This window comes from Setaria viridis, chromosome 9 (assembly GCF_005286985.2).
Source record: "Setaria viridis chromosome 9, Setaria_viridis_v4.0, whole genome shotgun sequence".
In the NCBI taxonomy this organism is placed as follows: domain Eukaryota; kingdom Viridiplantae; phylum Streptophyta; class Magnoliopsida; order Poales; family Poaceae; genus Setaria; species Setaria viridis.
The window spans coordinates 772,721-790,000 of record NC_048271.2 but is presented as its reverse complement, the minus strand read 5'-3'; the positions used below and the strand labels follow the sequence as shown (position 1 = coordinate 790,000).

General features: G+C 45.4%; 4 protein-coding genes across 4 annotated transcripts; 3 read left to right on the top strand and 1 right to left on the bottom strand.

The window, feature by feature from the left end:
- The first annotated feature begins 515 nt into the window (after positions 1–515).
- On the top strand, positions 516–3,002 carry LOC117838064 (pentatricopeptide repeat-containing protein At2g27610). Its single transcript, XM_034717937.2, has one exon. It carries the CDS (start codon positions 622–624, stop codon positions 2,671–2,673), a length of 2,052 nt encoding a protein of 683 aa, XP_034573828.1. The 5' UTR covers positions 516–621; the 3' UTR covers positions 2,674–3,002.
- Positions 3,003–4,390: 1,388 nt separating this feature from the next.
- Positions 4,391–5,994, top strand: LOC117838067 (probable thiol methyltransferase 2). Its single transcript, XM_034717941.2, has 7 exons — positions 4,391–4,551; positions 4,642–4,778; positions 4,863–5,050; positions 5,150–5,249; positions 5,331–5,377; positions 5,510–5,588; positions 5,706–5,994. Exons 1-7 carry the CDS (start codon positions 4,449–4,451, stop codon positions 5,760–5,762), a joined length of 711 nt encoding a protein of 236 aa, XP_034573832.1. The 5' UTR covers positions 4,391–4,448; the 3' UTR covers positions 5,763–5,994.
- Positions 5,969–9,431, bottom strand: LOC117838065 (poly(ADP-ribose) glycohydrolase 1). Its single transcript, XM_034717938.2, has 9 exons — positions 8,844–9,431; positions 8,548–8,752; positions 8,235–8,339; positions 7,838–7,956; positions 7,568–7,711; positions 7,391–7,460; positions 6,943–7,080; positions 6,731–6,793; positions 5,969–6,380 (listed from the first exon to the last, which is right to left on the bottom strand). The coding sequence occupies exons 1-9, from the start codon at positions 9,383–9,385 to the stop codon at positions 6,216–6,218; spliced, it is 1,551 nt and encodes a 516-aa protein (XP_034573829.1). The 5' UTR covers positions 9,386–9,431; the 3' UTR covers positions 5,969–6,215.
- A 63-nt stretch (positions 9,432–9,494) lies between these two features.
- LOC117838066 (ubiquinone biosynthesis O-methyltransferase, mitochondrial) lies at positions 9,495–15,446 on the top strand. Its single transcript, XM_034717939.2, has 9 exons — positions 9,495–9,864; positions 10,468–10,557; positions 11,081–11,159; positions 12,159–12,236; positions 12,390–12,438; positions 12,901–12,950; positions 13,632–13,781; positions 14,448–14,528; positions 14,602–15,446. The coding sequence occupies exons 1-9, from the start codon at positions 9,587–9,589 to the stop codon at positions 14,743–14,745; spliced, it is 999 nt and encodes a 332-aa protein (XP_034573830.1). The 5' UTR covers positions 9,495–9,586; the 3' UTR covers positions 14,746–15,446.
- Positions 15,447–17,280: the final 1,834 nt, after the last annotated feature.

The following is a 17,280-nucleotide window of genomic DNA, read 5'->3' as shown; positions in this document are numbered from 1 at the left end:
CTAGTATGTTTCTATATGTTCAGCAGTAAAATGTCATTCAGAGCAACTCCAAGAGTACTTCAAAAAATTCTTCCTCAAAACTATGTATTGGGGGTTCTTCCAAAAAAAAATTTCCCGCAAAAACATATCAATCCACAGCATATCGCTAATAAATAGCTTTCAATATTTTAAAACAGGCCACGTCATTGTATTGGACCCATCGGAAGGGACGCGTGAGCGTGCGGGAATCAGGAGGGAGGAATGCCAACGCTAAAATATACGCGGTGGTATGCTGTTTTTTAGCGTTGCTAAAAAATTGGGGAAAGGTTGGGTGGACTGTTGGAGTTCGTTTTTTTTCTCTTTTTTCCTTAAAAAAGTATTGAGAGTAAGATTAGCAACCTCTTAGAGTTGCTCTTAGAAACTCAATTGAGCCAATGATCTGTGGGCCCAATTCTCGGCCCCTATCTCTCTCTCGTCGCTCCCTAGCGGCCCAGCCCATTTCTGTTCCGCGCTCTCCCGTCTTTCCCCTCCTCATCCAACCAAGCACAAGCAGATGGAGCACTGGAGCAGGGAGCAGGGAGCAGGGAGCAGGCAGTACTCTGATACCCAGCTCCGCTTGGCCCCTGCCCACGGGCACGGGACATGGCCGCGCTCCCACCCACGCCGCCGAGCCATGTCCCACCGCCCGCCAGGTCCACGCCGGCAACGGCCAGTGGACCCCGCGCCGAGCCGCCCGGCGTCGTTCTCGACTGCAAGCGGCTGGACAGCCTGATGAAGTCCGGGAGGCTGACGGACGCCCTCGACCTGTTCGACCGGATGCCCCGCAAGAACGTCGTGGCCTGGACCTCGGCCATCTCCGGGTGCACGCGGAACGGCCGCCCCGAGGCGGCCGCGGCGATGTTCGCGGACATGCTGGCGTCCGGCGTCGCGACCAACGACTTCGCCTGCAACGCGGCGCTGGCGGCGTGCGCGGCCGCGGGCGCGCTCGGCCTCGGGGAGCAGGTGCACTCGCTCGCCGTGCGGGCGGGATTCGCGGGGGACGCCTGGATTGGGACCTGCCTCATCGAGCTCTACTCGAGGTGCGGCTCTCTGCGGGCGGCCGAGGAGGTGTTTCGCCAGATGGAGTCGCCGGATGTCGTGGGGTACACCTCGCTCGTCTCGGCGCTCTGCAGGGACGGTGAGTTCGCACGGGCTGTGGAGGTGCTCTGTCAGATGATGAGGCAGGGTTTGCAGCCGAACGAGCACACGATGACAAGCATTCTGGCAGCGTGCCCACGAGTTCTCGGTGAGCAGATACATGGGTACATTGTCAAGGCGATGGGTTTGCAGAGTGTCTATGCATCAAGTGCGCTGATCGATCTCTATTCAAGGAATGGTGACTGTGACATGGCGAGGTCGGTGTTTCAAAAACTCGACTCCAAGAACGTGGTGTCATGGTGTTCCATGATGCAGCTGTGCAGCAGGGATGGGCGGTTGGGAGATGCACTGCGAGTGTTCAGCGAGATGGTTTCAGAGGGTGTCGAGCTGAATGAGTTTGCGTTCTCAATTGCTCTTGGCGCTTGTGGATCCGCTGATCTGGGGCGTCAAATTCACTGCTCAGCCATCAAGCACAACTTGATGACAGATATTCGAGTATCAAACGCTTTACTCTCCATGTATGGTAGAAGTGGTCTTACAGAAGAACTTGAGGCTGTGCTTGACCATATTGAAAATCCTGACCTTGTTAGCTGGACAGCTGCTATTTCTGCCAACTTCCAGAATGGTTTTGGTGAGAAGGCTGTTGCATTGCTTTCTAAGATGCATTCACAAGGTTTCGCACCGAATGACTACACCTTCTCTAGCGGTCTGAGTTCTTGTGCAGACCTGGCATTGCTGGATCAAGGAAGGCAGTTTCATTGCCTGGCTCTAAAACTGGGGTGTGACTCCAAAATTTGTACTGGGAATGCACTGATCAACATGTACTCCAAATGTGGTCAAATTGCATCTGCAAGGCTTGCATTTGATGTCATGAATCTTCATGATGTCACGTCTTGGAACTCACTGATTCATGGTTTCGCGCAGCATGGAGATGTGAACTTGACACTGGAGGCATTCAGTGAGATGTGCTCCAGTGGTTGCAAGCCTGACGATTCAACATTTCTTGGAGTCTTGGTGGGGTGCAATCATGCAGGTCTGGTGAAGGAAGGGGAGATGTTCTTCAGACTAATGATTGATCAATATGGTATCATACCAACCCCTTCCCATTATGCATGCATGATCGACATGCTGGGTCGAAATGGCAGATTCGATGAGGCACTAGGCATGATCGAGAAGATGCCATTTGAGCCTGATGTGTTGATTTGGAAGACACTATTAGCATCGTGCAAGCTGCACAGGAATCTGGATATGGGAAAGCTCGCCGCAGACAAGCTCATGGAGCTTTCAGAAAGAGACTCTGCAAGCTACGTGCTGATGTCGAACATCTACGCGATGCATGGGGAATGGCAGGACGCCGGGAGGGTTCGGCGGAGGATGGACGAGGTGGGGGTGAAGAAGGAAGCCGGGGAAAGCTGGATTGAGGTCAAGAACGAGGTCCACACCTTTGTTGCAAGAGACACGTCGCATCCAGACTCGGCGTCCATCTATCAGATGCTTGCGGAGCTCATTGATGTGATGCAAGATGCAGGCTTAGATGTTCATATGCAGGTTCTATAGCTGCCAAAGATAAACAGATCACTTGCAGACTCTACATGTACAGTAGCACATAGTGTATGCCATAGTAAACTGTTAGCACAATTCCTTTGGTTTTGCAGTGAGAAACCAAAGGGCTGTTCTGGTGAGGTTCGGATCCTGGGGATCCACCAAGATTGTGTGGTGGTTGTTTCCAAGCTGGTAAAAGCTTGAGTAACATAGGATTCTACAACACGAGGTTGGCGGATCTGAGGTGATTACTGGATCATGAGTTGGATTACATAATCTGTGTGGATCCAAACATACCTACCCCCTATATTTAGGGCTATATACATTCCTACTTTCCATGATTATCTCTGACACTCATACCATTAACTGTGCAGATTCCATATATTATTTCCATGTGTACCTCTCCTGTGTTTGATTGTACAGCTAGATAGGCTAGTGATCTGGTTGTCTATAGATATCTTTCCCTGCTTATCTCTAACTCGGTAATCATGCATGATAGCAGATTTTCTACCTTAATTGCCATGTATATCCAGTGCTGTTTTCCTACTTATTTTCCACTTGTATGTCTGCATATCTCGCGCGACTGTTTACAGTTGTCCATCAATATCCTTGCTTCTGTCGTCATTTGTATAATCATTGATTGCACGTCCCGATCTCTCCCTATCATCTATATAACCAGGCCATACTATGTGAACAAGCTAGCTAGGGTTTAGGTTAGGCTGTTGTGTAAACATGAGGGGCTGCAACAGCCTAGTGTACCTGGCAGCCATGCTCTTGTTGCTTGTGCTACTTGCATCGCGGGCACAATGTAAGTCGTATATGTCGCCATGCATCATCTATCTATTGCATATTTTTCATGCTGATGATCGTCAACGGAAAATATTGCAGCAGCAGGTCGTCTTCAACTGTTTGACGTTGGACGTTTACCATCATCCAATGGAAGCAACATTGTAATAATAGTGTTTTGCCACTGGGATAAGTGTGGATCAGACTGGCACACCTGCTACTGCTGCTTGAATCAAAAGCCGGCGATGGATTGTTATGACACAAAGGATGAATGCATGGCCAAATGCCCCCATTGCAACCCTGAATGCCCGCCGCAGCCGAAATTCATCAGTTTCGACCCCCAATAATTAGCTGGTGACGATTCTATTACACTGAATTTGTCGTCTATTTTTGGTTCAAAATTCATGTTCAATTATTTCTGGTTTCCTTGTCCATGTTCAATTTATGCAGATCTCACAACAGCCATGACGTGCGTATACTTCTAGCTAGTGTCTGATAATGAAGGGTCATCATCACCTCCACTCCTTAGCTTCAATTGTGCTCTGCAATGCTAATCGAGAGGTATGCTCTGTTTGCTCATCCCGTCATGATCTGATCTGAACGTCTCATAGTTTTATCCTTTTTTCGGTCCTTGCTTAAAACATCATGTGGTGAGAAGAAGTCGAAGGGTTGTTCTGGTGAACTCCATTAGTCACCCAATGCAATTATTCTCCATATGTCTGTGCCATCAAGATCATCAATTTATTGTGACGAGGAGAGGAGAGCAGAGCCGAGCCTGATACTGGTGGCGCCGCCGCCGGCCAAGCTTCCACCGGCCACACCACACAGAGGAACGCGTGGTGGCCGGCGAGACGACGCATTCATCGGTTCAGATCTCTCCGTGCTTGGCAAACACACGAATGTGATCTGAAGCAATCACACCTGATCGCAGTATATATTGAGCACACACTACTCTAGTGGCAGTGCAGTAGTAGTTAATAACTTGATTCCGAAGCAGGAAGGCCATGGCGTCCACGGCGGCAGTCGCCGCCGGCCAGGTCCTGGACGGCTCGAACCCGGCGGTGGCCCGCGTGCGGCAGCTCATCGGTGGCCCGGAATATTCTCCAGGTAGTCGCGTTCAGTTTTCGCTTGCTTGTCATCCATCTGTAAAACCATTTTTTTAACTCGCGCGCTCGTGTCACGATCACGGCGGCGCAGATGGGTGGAGCCGGTGCTGGGAGGAAGGCGTCACGCCGTGGGACCTGGGCCAGCCCACGCCGGCCGTCGTCGAGCTCGCCAAGTCCGGGACGCTGCCCGGCGACGCCGCCACCGTCCTCGTCCCGGGATGCGGCGCGGTCAGTCCGCCTCCGTCGTCAGGTTACTCGTCGCCGGCCGCCATGCATCCATTGCCTTGATCTTGATGTGATCAACTCGTGCAGGGGTACGACGTGGTGGCGCTCTCCGGCCCCGGCCGCTTCGTGGTCGGCCTCGACATCTGCGAGACCGCCGTAGCAAAGGCCAAGCAGTGGTCGGCGGCGGCCGACGACGGGAGCTTGTTCGCCTTCGTCGCGGCGGACTTCTTCACCTGGGAGCCGCCGGAGCTGTTCGACCTCATCTTCGACTACACGTGCGTGATCCTAGCACTAAACTACCACTGCTTTTAATTCTGATGAAACAGAAAAAATGACTTTTCCTGTCCTTTGGATCGATCATGCGTGCGCTTCAGATTCTTCTGTGCTTTCCACCCGTCCATGAGGCCAGCATGGGCGAAGCGAGTGGCCGACCTGCTCAAGCCCAATGGCGAACTCATTACCCTCATGTACCTGGTAATGTAACCAACTGCCATTGACCAACAGACTGAGAGTACCTGTTCTTCAACAAACTGATCAATGATTTCATGATGGTAGGCTCAAGGTCAGGAGGCTGGGCCGCCATTCAACACAACAGTGCTCGAGTAAGACGCCGCCGCCATCGTCGCCATGGACGATGGCACTAGCTATCCGTACTCGATCTACAGTACCAGTACATGCTAAACACACGCTGTGACTTCTCTCACAAAAAATTTGATCATGCATGGCACATGCAGTTACGAGGAGGTGCTCAAGCCCCTGGGTTTCGTGATCACTTGCATCCAGGACAACGATGTGGCAGTTAAACCACGAAAGGTGCTTTCATTTACACTCTTGGATGATTCACGAGTACTTTCATCTAACGGTATAACTAGTTGTAAAATTACTACTACGTTGCAGTAACATACTCAACCTGTTTCTTAAATTTTTCAGGGAAAGGAGAAAATCGCAAGGTGGAAGAGAATGGCAAACCCAAATCACACCGCATAATCCTGCAATGTAAAACTATCGACAAGAATCCAGCCCGCAATAATAATATGAATTCTGCACTAGTGAAGTAAAAAACGTATGCTCATTACATGGAAGACTCCAAGCTCGTTCTTGTGTGAAACAATTGGTAAAATTGTTTGTGATCGTGTTTGTGGACATATCATATTTGTATTATGCAAAAACAGTAAGTTGCTGCTCCTCTTGAATAAACAAAGAAACCATTTTTCCTGTATACTGAATCATGTGCCTCGGCCATGGAACAGCGTTCTCTGCAGTTAGTCGTTGCCGGTTACATTCGTGGCAATTTTAAGCAAAGCGTCCAGAGTGCTAACGGGAAACTGGGCAATGATGCAGTTAACCAGTTTTTTTATCTGTTTATACGCACACACAAATCTACACAAGTAACACGCAGCACTCTTAGGAAGCTGACAGATCCTGACCTCAGAACCGGGGCTATTCAGACATGTAATCCACTTCATTTTTGGGGCCACCGTTGGGAAGTAGCCAGGCGAAAAAGCCCTTCAACGTTTCTCCTCTTAACCTCTGGGATGAGTACTCGATCAGCATGTGCCACAATTCGCCGACTGTCCAACCATGACGTAGTATCCACTGGATCACCTGTCAAAGCATGATGACACAGGGGGGGAAGTTTAAAACATAACCACGAAGCCAATAGAACAGAATTGTGATCATCGACATTCGACCAGCAAGTTGATTTCTGCTCTCCATTGCGCAAGTGATTTTGCTAAGCTTCTAGAAAAGAATAAGACCCCATGGTCAATCCAACCAAAGAGAGTGCCCTCAAAAAGAAAAAAAATCCAACCAAAGAGAAGCTCTATTGGACTGCGCTGAAAGAGGACCCACACCTTCTTTCAAGCATACACTACTACCTTTGAAAGTAGAACAGTTAAAATAGCTTTCTAGTCCTGTAGGGTAAGCAAAAGTTGTGTGGAATGGATGAATAGTACCTCCCCTAATCTTTCCAGAGACGCATCCCCAAAAGTGTAGTAATTAACAAAAGGCCGGAGTGCCTGCACAATATACAGATTTCACTTGCAAAAAATAGGCACACAATTTATTTGCCTGCTCCAATGATAACCATATTCATTGATCAAATGATAAGTACTGGCATTTAAATGGAATAAACGTAGTTGACATTCAAATTTCATTTATCCTATACCTGTGAAGCAGCAATCCACTGAATCATGCTCTTGATTTCAGGATTTCCACCAAAAGCACCGCAACCCCAGTTTCCAGTTGAAACCCCTATATATTCATCGGAGCTGATACTTGGACAGTTATCCTTGTTATTAGAATCCTGAACAGTATTTAGAAAATGAAAACATTGTCAGTAGATATATCTATCATACTTCCAATGCAATGGATACATTGTACATTCCAGCATATCATATCGAGCCTTCTTTGAGATTAAATATGCATGCACCAGAGTGCCATATTTGTTTGATCTACCTTCAATTACATCATTGACAGATTATGAGAAAATAAATGAACCTAAATACAGGTTGCAATGTTGACTAAGCCCATATTAGCCGTAAAAAGGTCATTCAAACAAACAAAGGCGTGGGAGTGCTGGTAAAAGAAACTTAACAGAGCGATTAAGTAACAACCTGGAAAAGCTTCACATAAAGCTGAAGTTTTGATTGATCAAGAAATCCACAAAGAGCCTTGTTTACTTCCCTGAAATAAGGTGTATTAGAAATGCTAAAACCACAAAAAAAAATATTTTCTGATAAAGAATGTGAATGGTGACAACTATGAGACTCCAAATTATTAACTTGATTTACCTTAGGAGACCACTAGATTCATAGTGTAACCTAGTTGGACAGTCCAAAGCATCAATTGCTACTATCCTAGTTCTTCGTCTACCCATGGAATCAATGGGCTTGCTATCTAAATAGTCACCGACAAAGCGAAATGAGGAGCCATACCTGCAAGGAGAAAAAAATATTGGGTTCATAACGTGTTGTAGAGGAAATCAACCATGGATGATACCAGTTCTTTCTACTTAGTCTATGAACTAAAGTCAAGTAAAGGGTGGATAGATTTAAACTAACCCCATATACTGCGAGAACCTTTCTGCACCAACAATTTCTATGGCCTCATTATCTTCCATTGAAGCCATGAAGAGCATACCCACAATCAGTTCTGGGTTTATCATGAAGCGGATCTCTTCCTGCACCGGAGAGAAAAAGACAGATTGGTTACACAGAAAACCACAAAGCATTGTAATATGCATAACACAAATTAAAGACATTTCTATTCAAGCACAACACAAAAAAAGTTTATCTTTTTAAAGTACAAATAGGAATTGATGGACAAACTACCACTCAAATTGTACAGATTCAGAATGTTTTCTTAAATCTGGTAACAAATGAACAATATCACATGATTGTGATAACCCAGATGGAAACATTTGCTAAACTAATAATTTGTCAATCGAAAGAGAGAGACCTGAACACAGCCCCTGAAAAGTGCACCTCCGCCCAAAAACCTATTTGCAAAGTCGACTTCAAGGGCTTCTTGTTCCTCATCTTCAATAAAACCTGAGGAAAATACCTACTAATGAAAAGAAAACAAACAATCAGTAGATTTCATCTCAACAGTAAACATGCTTTGGTAACTTGACAATCACTGCAACACAATTACACAACAAATCCCTGTATGTGCGAATACCAGGAAATAAATTATTTGCCAAGTTGCACCTTAGCTCCAAAATCTAGATACTAGTAAGGAGCATCCAGTATCAAAATGTAATTCCTCTCACCCGGAATTGGCAGAGGGGTGCACTGGATTTCATCCACGCATCGACATCAGGATAGGATACACCAACCGAGACAGCACGTCGGGGAAGAACCTTGCGCTCAAATGAAACGAAACCAGTTGGTGTAGAATCAGTCACCCTCTCGAAATAGTGAACAAGGCATCTCACTTTCTGCTCCTGGCTTTGCCTTGCATTGTGAATCAGCGCCCTGTAGAACGATCAGTAAACAAACACACAGTTAATTGTCCAGTTCGTCTTCCACCCATTAGCAAAGCAGCACAAAATGTGAGAGGACATACGCAAACAGGCCGTCGAAATTGATGGTGGGAAGGCTCGCCTCGGCCCTGCCGTCCGTGGGGAAGAGGCAGAAGAGCGCGCAGGTGAGCAGCGCGGCGACGAGCTCCTGGCTGAGGAGCACAATGCCCGCGTCCTGCGACGCCAGGATCCGGAGCCCGGAGGCGCCGTCGTCGGCCTTGGCGTAGTGGTCCTCGAGCAGCGCTGGGAGGCGGAGGAGGAGGCGGGCGAGGTTGGGGACGACCTCGGCGAACCAGCCCCGCGCCTGGGCCCGCGAGAGGAGGTCGTCGAAGAAGAGCGCGAGGCCGTCGGCGGCGCGGGGGGACAGCGCGGGCATGGCGAGCGCGAGGCGGAGGTCGGTGAGCGCGTCGGCGAGGACGTCCCCCGAGGCGACGCGGCTGACGTCGGGGCCGAGCGCGAGCGCCCTGAGCGACTCCTGAGCGGCGGGCGGCCAGAAAAGCGCGCCGCCGCGGAGGACGACGGGGAGGAAGGGCAGCGCTGAGCGCAGGTCGCCGCGCGCCGCCAAGCCCGAAGCCGACGGCTCCATGACGGCGGACGGCGGAGCGAGCGGGTCTGACTGACTCCGCCTCGGCGGAGCAAGCGCGAGCCCCTGCGTTTTCTTTGGGCTTTGGGCCGCCACCCGACCGAGTCGAGGAGGCCCACACACAGTTACCACGCTGACCAAAAAGCCCAAAACCCTCCGCCGTCACGCCGTCGCTGCCGTGCGCCGCCCGCCCCGTCGCGCACGATGCTCCGCCGCGTGCCTCCCTCCCTCCGCCGCGGCCTCCTCTCCTCCGCCTCGACACACTACGGCGGGGCCCAAATCCTGAACTCCAGCCACTCTCCTTCCAAGAGCCTCCTCCCCCAATGGCGCCGTCGCGCCTCCGTTGCATCCACCTCGGCCCCGCCGCCGCCGCGTCCTCCATCTCCGCCTCGGGGTCCGTCGCGGTCGGGCGGAGGCGGTCCCACCGTATCGTCGCTGAACCCCGCGGAGGTCGCTAAGTTTGCTGCCATCGCCGAGACCTGGTAAGAGTGAGATCCTTCCCTTCTCTGCCTGCGACGTTGAGCTCCTGCTAAATGCTTGTATGAAATTTTGAGCGGGTTTGGGCTTCGACGACGGCATGTTTGACGCGCGGGTGTAGTCGAAGGATGGTGGTGAGCATTGTCTGTAGCATTGAGAGCCACATCACTAGAGTTTAACAGACTAGTTGGCCTCATCAGGAGGTCTCCCGCAGTGAGGGGCACTGTAGGGGATCACGATTGGCATGACTACTGTATCTGGATATTGGTTATCATATGCAGCCATGAAATGGTTAAAGAAATGTTCTAAACGAAGAGAACCAGGAATACCAGTATTTGCACCATCCTTCATTCATTTGTTTCCGTTGACTGGGGGTTTGATATAGATAGCTAGTGTTGTTGAATCGTCAGACATGTTTGTCAATGTTAGTATGTTGCAAGCTACTTCCATGGAAGCTCTCAGATTAGACTGTTGCACTTGATGGGACTGTTCAGCTAACATTGGTTTGGAATGAACCGCAAATGAAATGCTAAAATTTCCAAGGAACTGCAGGTATCTCCTTGCATGTTAATGCTTTTTGATGATGGTGATATTTCTGGAATGAACAGGTGGGATGCAAGTGGTCCATTCAAACCATTGCATTTGATGAATCCAACCCGACTGTCTTTTATCCGGTCCACTCTCTGCAGACATTTCAGGTACATTTCTGCACCCCTTGAACTTATTCATTTTTGCTGATACCATAATGAACCACCTGAATAAATTATGCATGAAATCTACTGCTGAGCTATATTTCTAATGGTACAAGAATAACTTAAGGTTGAATGTTGAAGTTATTTCATTTCTGCAGCCATATAACACATTCATTTTAGTATTTTACCAATTATGAGCAATGATCTGTAATGTTTCCTTGATGGCATATCTTACTAGTTTAAAGACAAAAATGATAAATCATGTTATTTGTGAATAACATCTCTTAAGGGGTTCCTGGTCTACATGAGCAGTGCCTTTCTATAGGATTGATTTCTTGATTGAGCTAGTGAATTAATATGCTTTAGTAGACTAACCAAATCATTAGCGGTGTTTGTAAATTTGTATAGTACTCCATTTGCCTGTATGTCTGGGCTGAAACTTACTTGTTTGGGCTGAAACAACACATACTATTAGTTTATTTCCTTTTTAGTTAACTGCATAATTGTACATATTCATTCATTCATTCAGGAGGGATCCATATTCATCTAAGCCACTTGAAGGCCTCAAAGTTATTGATGTTGGATGTGGAGGCGGCATCCTGTCAGAGGTAGACTGCTGCTCTCTGTCAATCATTTCTGTGGATTGCTACCTTCTGGCACTTTTCATAGTAAAGGGACAATATTTTTTTTTATGAAGGGATATGTGTATGGCTCATTTGGTAACAGTTACAGATACTTACAAACAGATTTGACATCTAGCAGTTGGCCTTTTGGTTATCAGATTTTTTTGAGGTGGTATTTGTGTAATGCCCCCATATTTTTATACTACTTATTAAAGGATTGAGTTGGTTGTGGTGATAAAAGGTTCTCCCTCCACCTTGGTGGGCTTGTGCATGCATGAACTTTGCTCCTTGGAGGAGGATGTTGCAGGATGGGATTATGAATGCACACATGTATTCATATGGCTTATGTAATTATATTCATGGCTTTCTGATTGATGTGAATTTCATATGTAATTTCAAGATTTAGATCAGCGAGTAGAATTTAACTTTAACATTGCTTATTGAAATATCTTGAATGGATAGGCAGGCTGGTTGAGATTTTAGGTTGAGGTTATTGTCACATATATAATAATTTTAAGCAGTGTCTTACTAAATCTTTTAAACTAATGAAACTCATAACTGCATTCACTTTACGTATCCTAAAGTCAGAGTCAAGCTTATTGATTTGGATTTGAATCATTTATCATCTTATTTCTGTTCTGTACCTACTCTTTGGAGAAAATTTTGGTATATAGAAAATGCTGAAAATGATTCCTTATTTCCATTTTTAAATGGCTTTGTGACTGTGGATACAAACTTCAACACTTGTGCTAGTTCAGCTTGGAACATTGCACATGATACTGCTAATTAATTTAGTAAATTTGTAGACCTGGCATACTATAAGGTAACTAGTTGGTTTGAAAGTGTCAGCATTACATCTTATTGTCAATGCAATCCCTTTTGGGTGTTTTGAGTGCAATTGTGGACTGTAACAGGCATTTCTTTGTTTTGTGATCTTTTTGGAAAATAACAATAAACTGATTATATCTTGGTGCTGGATGGCAGCCTCTTGCTCGGATGGGAGCTACAGTTACTGCAATTGATGCTGTCGAAAAGAATATAAAGATTGCAAGTATTCATGCGGTATGCACAAACTCTTGAGTCTTAAGCATGTAAATTATTAGGTGAATGTATCTATGTTTGTTTGTCTTGAGAGTTTTTTTTATTATCTTAAGTGCAATAATCCATAACTTCAGTATTCCTTCAGCTAATGATTCTTAGTTCTTATGTTCTCAGGCATCTGATCCGACAACTGCTTCCATTGAGTATTGCTGCACAACAGCTGGTCTCTCTCTCTCTCTCTCTCTCTCTCTCTCTAAATTAAATTATATGTTGAGTGAACGGCATTCTTTTTGAAAGGTGGTCTCTCCATTGTAGGGTTTTAACAGCATTTACCTATTGCATTTCTGTTGAGCAATGAAGAGGAGCTGCTGTGTTGACCCTGGCAGTTCTTTTCCATTGACACCGTAGTGTGATGTAACTTTGTTTTGGGGGAATAATATTGTCCTTAGTTCACAACTTCACATATATGGGTTAAGCAGTGTGGATTGTTCACTGTAAACTTTGCTAGTACTTAACGTGGTTACTATCGCAATAATTATATGTAAGAATCAGTTGTACTACAAAGGAAGAACATTACCTTTCCAATTTTGACAAGAGAATGAATTTGGATATCGAAGTGATTGATTCCTGATATTTCTTATGACTACGATTGGAGAAAACTTATATGGAAATTGTTTACATGCAGAGGCATTGGTAAAAGAGAAAAGGTTATTTGATGCTGTCATTTCTCTTGAGGTATGCTTATTTCTGGTTCTGCCTGCACCCATCCTCCTTCAAACAAGTATGGAGGAACCTTTTGTTTTGAATGGTACTGAAAAAGTTACCTTGGTGATCCTGTAATTTATTGCATAGAGCTTTCCATTTGTGCTATCTTTTCTCTGATCGAGAGTAATTTACCTATTAGAAATATGGATCATATGGTGGCAATACTTCTGTGTGCATTAATCATTAAGAGAAAATATGTTTATACTTGTATTGGCCCAGTCGTAAGGTTAGGTAAGACTAGTTTGCTTCACATACATATGGATCTATCTGGATATCAGTGCCATGTGTACATCAGCATAACTCATCCATGAGAAACTTTTTTTTTTAGAACGAGAGCTTCATATATTAAAAAGCTCAGAGGTACGGTCAATGTTCCGGAATTCAAGCACTGGACGGTGTGCCTCAATAAGCCACTCACCCCGTTCGATGGTACTAGAAACCTGCTTTGTGCACTGATGTGCAGACATATTACATGTGCACTAGAAACTTGTGCAATCTAAAACAGAATATCAGCATACAAGCTCATTCCAACAATAGAATCTTTAAATCATGTGACCACTGCCTGTTTCTTCTTTTGGTTCAATTATTTACAGTCTGTTAACCAATGTACTTTGGATCTAAAATATGGATTGAACTTCACATATTTTACAGGTGATTGAGCATGTTGCTAATCCTTTGGAGTTTTGCGAATCCCTCTCTGCTTTGACAGTTCCTAATGGTGCCACTGTGGTTTCCACAATCAACCGTTCAATGAGAGCGTATGCCACTGCAATAGTTGCTGCTGAGTATATCCTCAGATGGGTTAGTATACAGCCCTATTTCATGTTTTAGCTTCATTTTCTCATACTAGTAAATTAAGTTTGGCGGCGCATTGTTTTGGAGAAATATGCTAGCTGAGTGAAGTCTGACTCTAGAGAGTGCAACTTGTAGTTCATACCTTTCTGACAGCTAATGCTTCTTATGAACTTGAGCTATGACAAATTAGTTTTTGAAATAATTAAATATTCAGATATGCTGTAAACGAAACATGGTAGTTCTGTCCGTCCTAACATATGGTGCCACGGACTGTACATATAGAGAATGCCCTCGCTCTGTATAGCTAGCTGTTTATTTGTAGGATTGTCAGAACCAGGGTCTTAGTCTTAGACCCATAAACCAGCAGTTTACACCCCTCAAAATTGGTCCAGTTTGAAGACTTCTTTTGAAATTTGAAATTTTAGTTATCTAATGAAGAGAACCTGTGAATTAGACCGGTCACCATTCTGAAATCAATGCCATGCCAGTTCACTTTTCTCGGCTTGTTCCTGATTTTTTGTTACCCTGGTCAGAATCCTATAATGGAGCTAGCGGTTGAAATCTCCAGAGTGCTATGATGTTTCTAGAATTATACTGGCATAGTTTTGCTTAAGGTGAGCTGCTAGTGCAGCTTAAGATTGATATCGCATTCTGAGTTTTGTACTTATGCAGCTTCCTAGAGGCACACATGAGTGGTCCAAACTGGTTACCCCTGAGGAGCTTTCCCTAATGCTGCAAAAGGCTTCTATCTCTGTAAGTTTTCTCACTGTATCATGTTGAATTTGATTATAAGTAGTGTTTCTGATAACTTGACATCTTTCATCAGGTTGAAGAGATGGCAGGGTTCGTTTATAATCCACTTAGTGGTGAGTGGTCCCTGTCAGAAGATACCGGTGTGAATTATATTGCTTTTGGCATCAAGAAGAATGAAACACCATCAACAGATAGCATAGAGGCAAGGTTATCATAGTTGAAGAAAAAGAATTGACCGTGCATCTTTTTCAAGGCAAAAATCAGGCCGTTTGAACCTGACTGCTAACAATACAGCCACGTAGCAAAACAGAATTTTCCTACCCTTTTTTATTTTCCTCGGAAACAGGGGGAGGCATTAGAGCAACTCCAAGAGAATACTAAAAAATTCTTCCCAAAACTATGTATTGGGGGTTCTCCCAAAAAAAAATTCCCCCCAAAAATATATCAGTCCACAACAGATCGCTAATAAATAGCCCCTAATATTTCAAACATAGGCCACGTCATCGTATTGGGTCCATTGGAAGGGACGCGCGGGCGTGCGGGAATCAGGATTGGGGGAGGAACGCCAACGCTAAAATATACGCGGTGGCAGGCTATTTTTTAGCGTTGCTAAAAAATTGGGGAAGGTTTAGGTGGATTGTTGGAGTTCATTTTTTCTCTCTTTTTCCTAAAAGAAGATATTGGGAGTAAAATTAGCAGCCTCTTGGAGTTGCTCTTACCCCATTAAAAAGTTAAGTTGTCGAGAGACAACTGCTAACAAGTAGAGCTAGCTCTGTTTTCTTTTTATTGTAATTTAATATACAACTGTACAAGGATGCTTCATACAGTGTTTGCAATTTTGTGGCAAATACTCTTGTACCATGAAATGACGAGATGCAATCTGTCGAACAATTTAGTGCAGAGGAATTGACCTGGTAATATTGAGTGCGAGATGTGTGGTATTGCTGGAATAACTGACCATATTATTTGTAGATGCATTGTGGCACAATTAGTTTGGTGTGTTTATAGAGATGCTTTTCGTTGGCAACAGATCTCTGATGGGGCTGATTGTTTCCAAAAAGCGATTTTTGGAGGATGCAGACAAGAAAACTAGTAACTTTCTTTTTGTTTTGACAGCCTGGTCTTGGTGCATCTGGTTGATTAGGAATGATTTGGTTTTCAACAATGTCGTAATTTCTTCACCTGAGTTTGGTGTGTATCTACAATGTTGACTAGGGAATAAACACTGCCAAAAAAGGAAGGCTAACGGCTGATGAGTAGAGCTGCTATTGTGTTTCATGTATCAGGGGCACCACCTGATTCAATTACACAATGGTTTACTGATGCACTGTAGGCTCTTCGATCTTGTACAACAGTGATGGTTTTACCAAAATGTTGTGAGGTGTGATACGCCCATTCACAGATCTCGTGCTCAGGTATGCCAAAATGCTTCGACTGGGGATCTTCATCTATTGTCACCTTTGGCTCTATGGTGACATGCTCAAGCATGGCACTCCTTTTCAGAATATTGCACAAGAGCTCAACCTGAGCCCGGTAACACCGGAACCCGCTCGTATAGACTGTCTTGAGGTGGTGAAGACGGCTCATACAGCAGGACACTTCCTCCCCTGTGACCTCACCCTACCAGCAGTAGCTGTCCCACGACGAAGAATGCTTCATTTGTTTTTGGAAGCCAACAATTAAGAAGAATCAGTCAATCAGAATCAGATCCATAGAAATCTTCGTCAACAAAATAGTAGAGTACTCACATGCAATTGCAGCGTCTCCAGGTAGGGTGCAAAGGTCAAATAGTGAGCTAACCATTTTGGCTGTTTGTATCATGATAGACCATGATCCATGTTTCACAAGTCAGATACCTCAGATTGATAAACATATGCGTTGGTTTGGTCATCAACAATGCTTGCACCTGAAACATTGCATGTTCAAGACTTTAACACCCATTTGAAGATTATGCATGATTAAGAAGAAAAAAAGGGGAAATTGGAAAGACCAGGTACCTGTGGCTGTGAGGCCCAGAGCCATATAGGATCCATGTAGGCCTGCACGTTTAGCACTTTTGATTGCTGAAATACCGTTGCTTCCTCTGACTTTGAGCAACCATGGAGAGTTATAGGAATCACATCCCCACTGAACTGAAAATTAGCAAGGCTAGAAACGTGAAAATCCACCGTATGGACTCGTGTTTGGGCTATTTGTGGTACATTCAGATGAGCGACACCATAGCATGCGATGAGTCCCAAGTTTAGCTTTATAGAAACATACTTGAGAGCCAAGGACTGGATAAAAGGGCCCTCTTGAGCACCTAAAGCCTCAAGAGGGAAGCTATAAACATGTGTGCCTCGCCGTATCTTTTCCCCTTTTGCCAACAGGTTAATGTCTATAACCTTGGCCTTTGATGCGGCGGATCCCAGGACCTGGTCTTGAGGCTGTACGTGATGCTCAACTTGTTGAGCCCTGTTCCACTGTGCTGCTTGATGATAGAATTTATCGTTGCAATGAATTTTGCTCTTCCTATTTTTACACTGCCGTCATCGTCCTCATCATCAGTGGAGCCGTCATTGCTGCCGTCGAAGCAGAGATAAGGGTAGTACATCCAGAGCTGCCTCCAGTTTGTGCTTATCCTTGCATCCTCTTTCAGTGGCAGCAGGGACATTGCTTAATCTCCTATGACACATGATAACAAGGGTTGAGTTTTGATCAAAATTACTACCTGATCGATATATATATGTGCGTGCGTGGTAATCACAAAGTA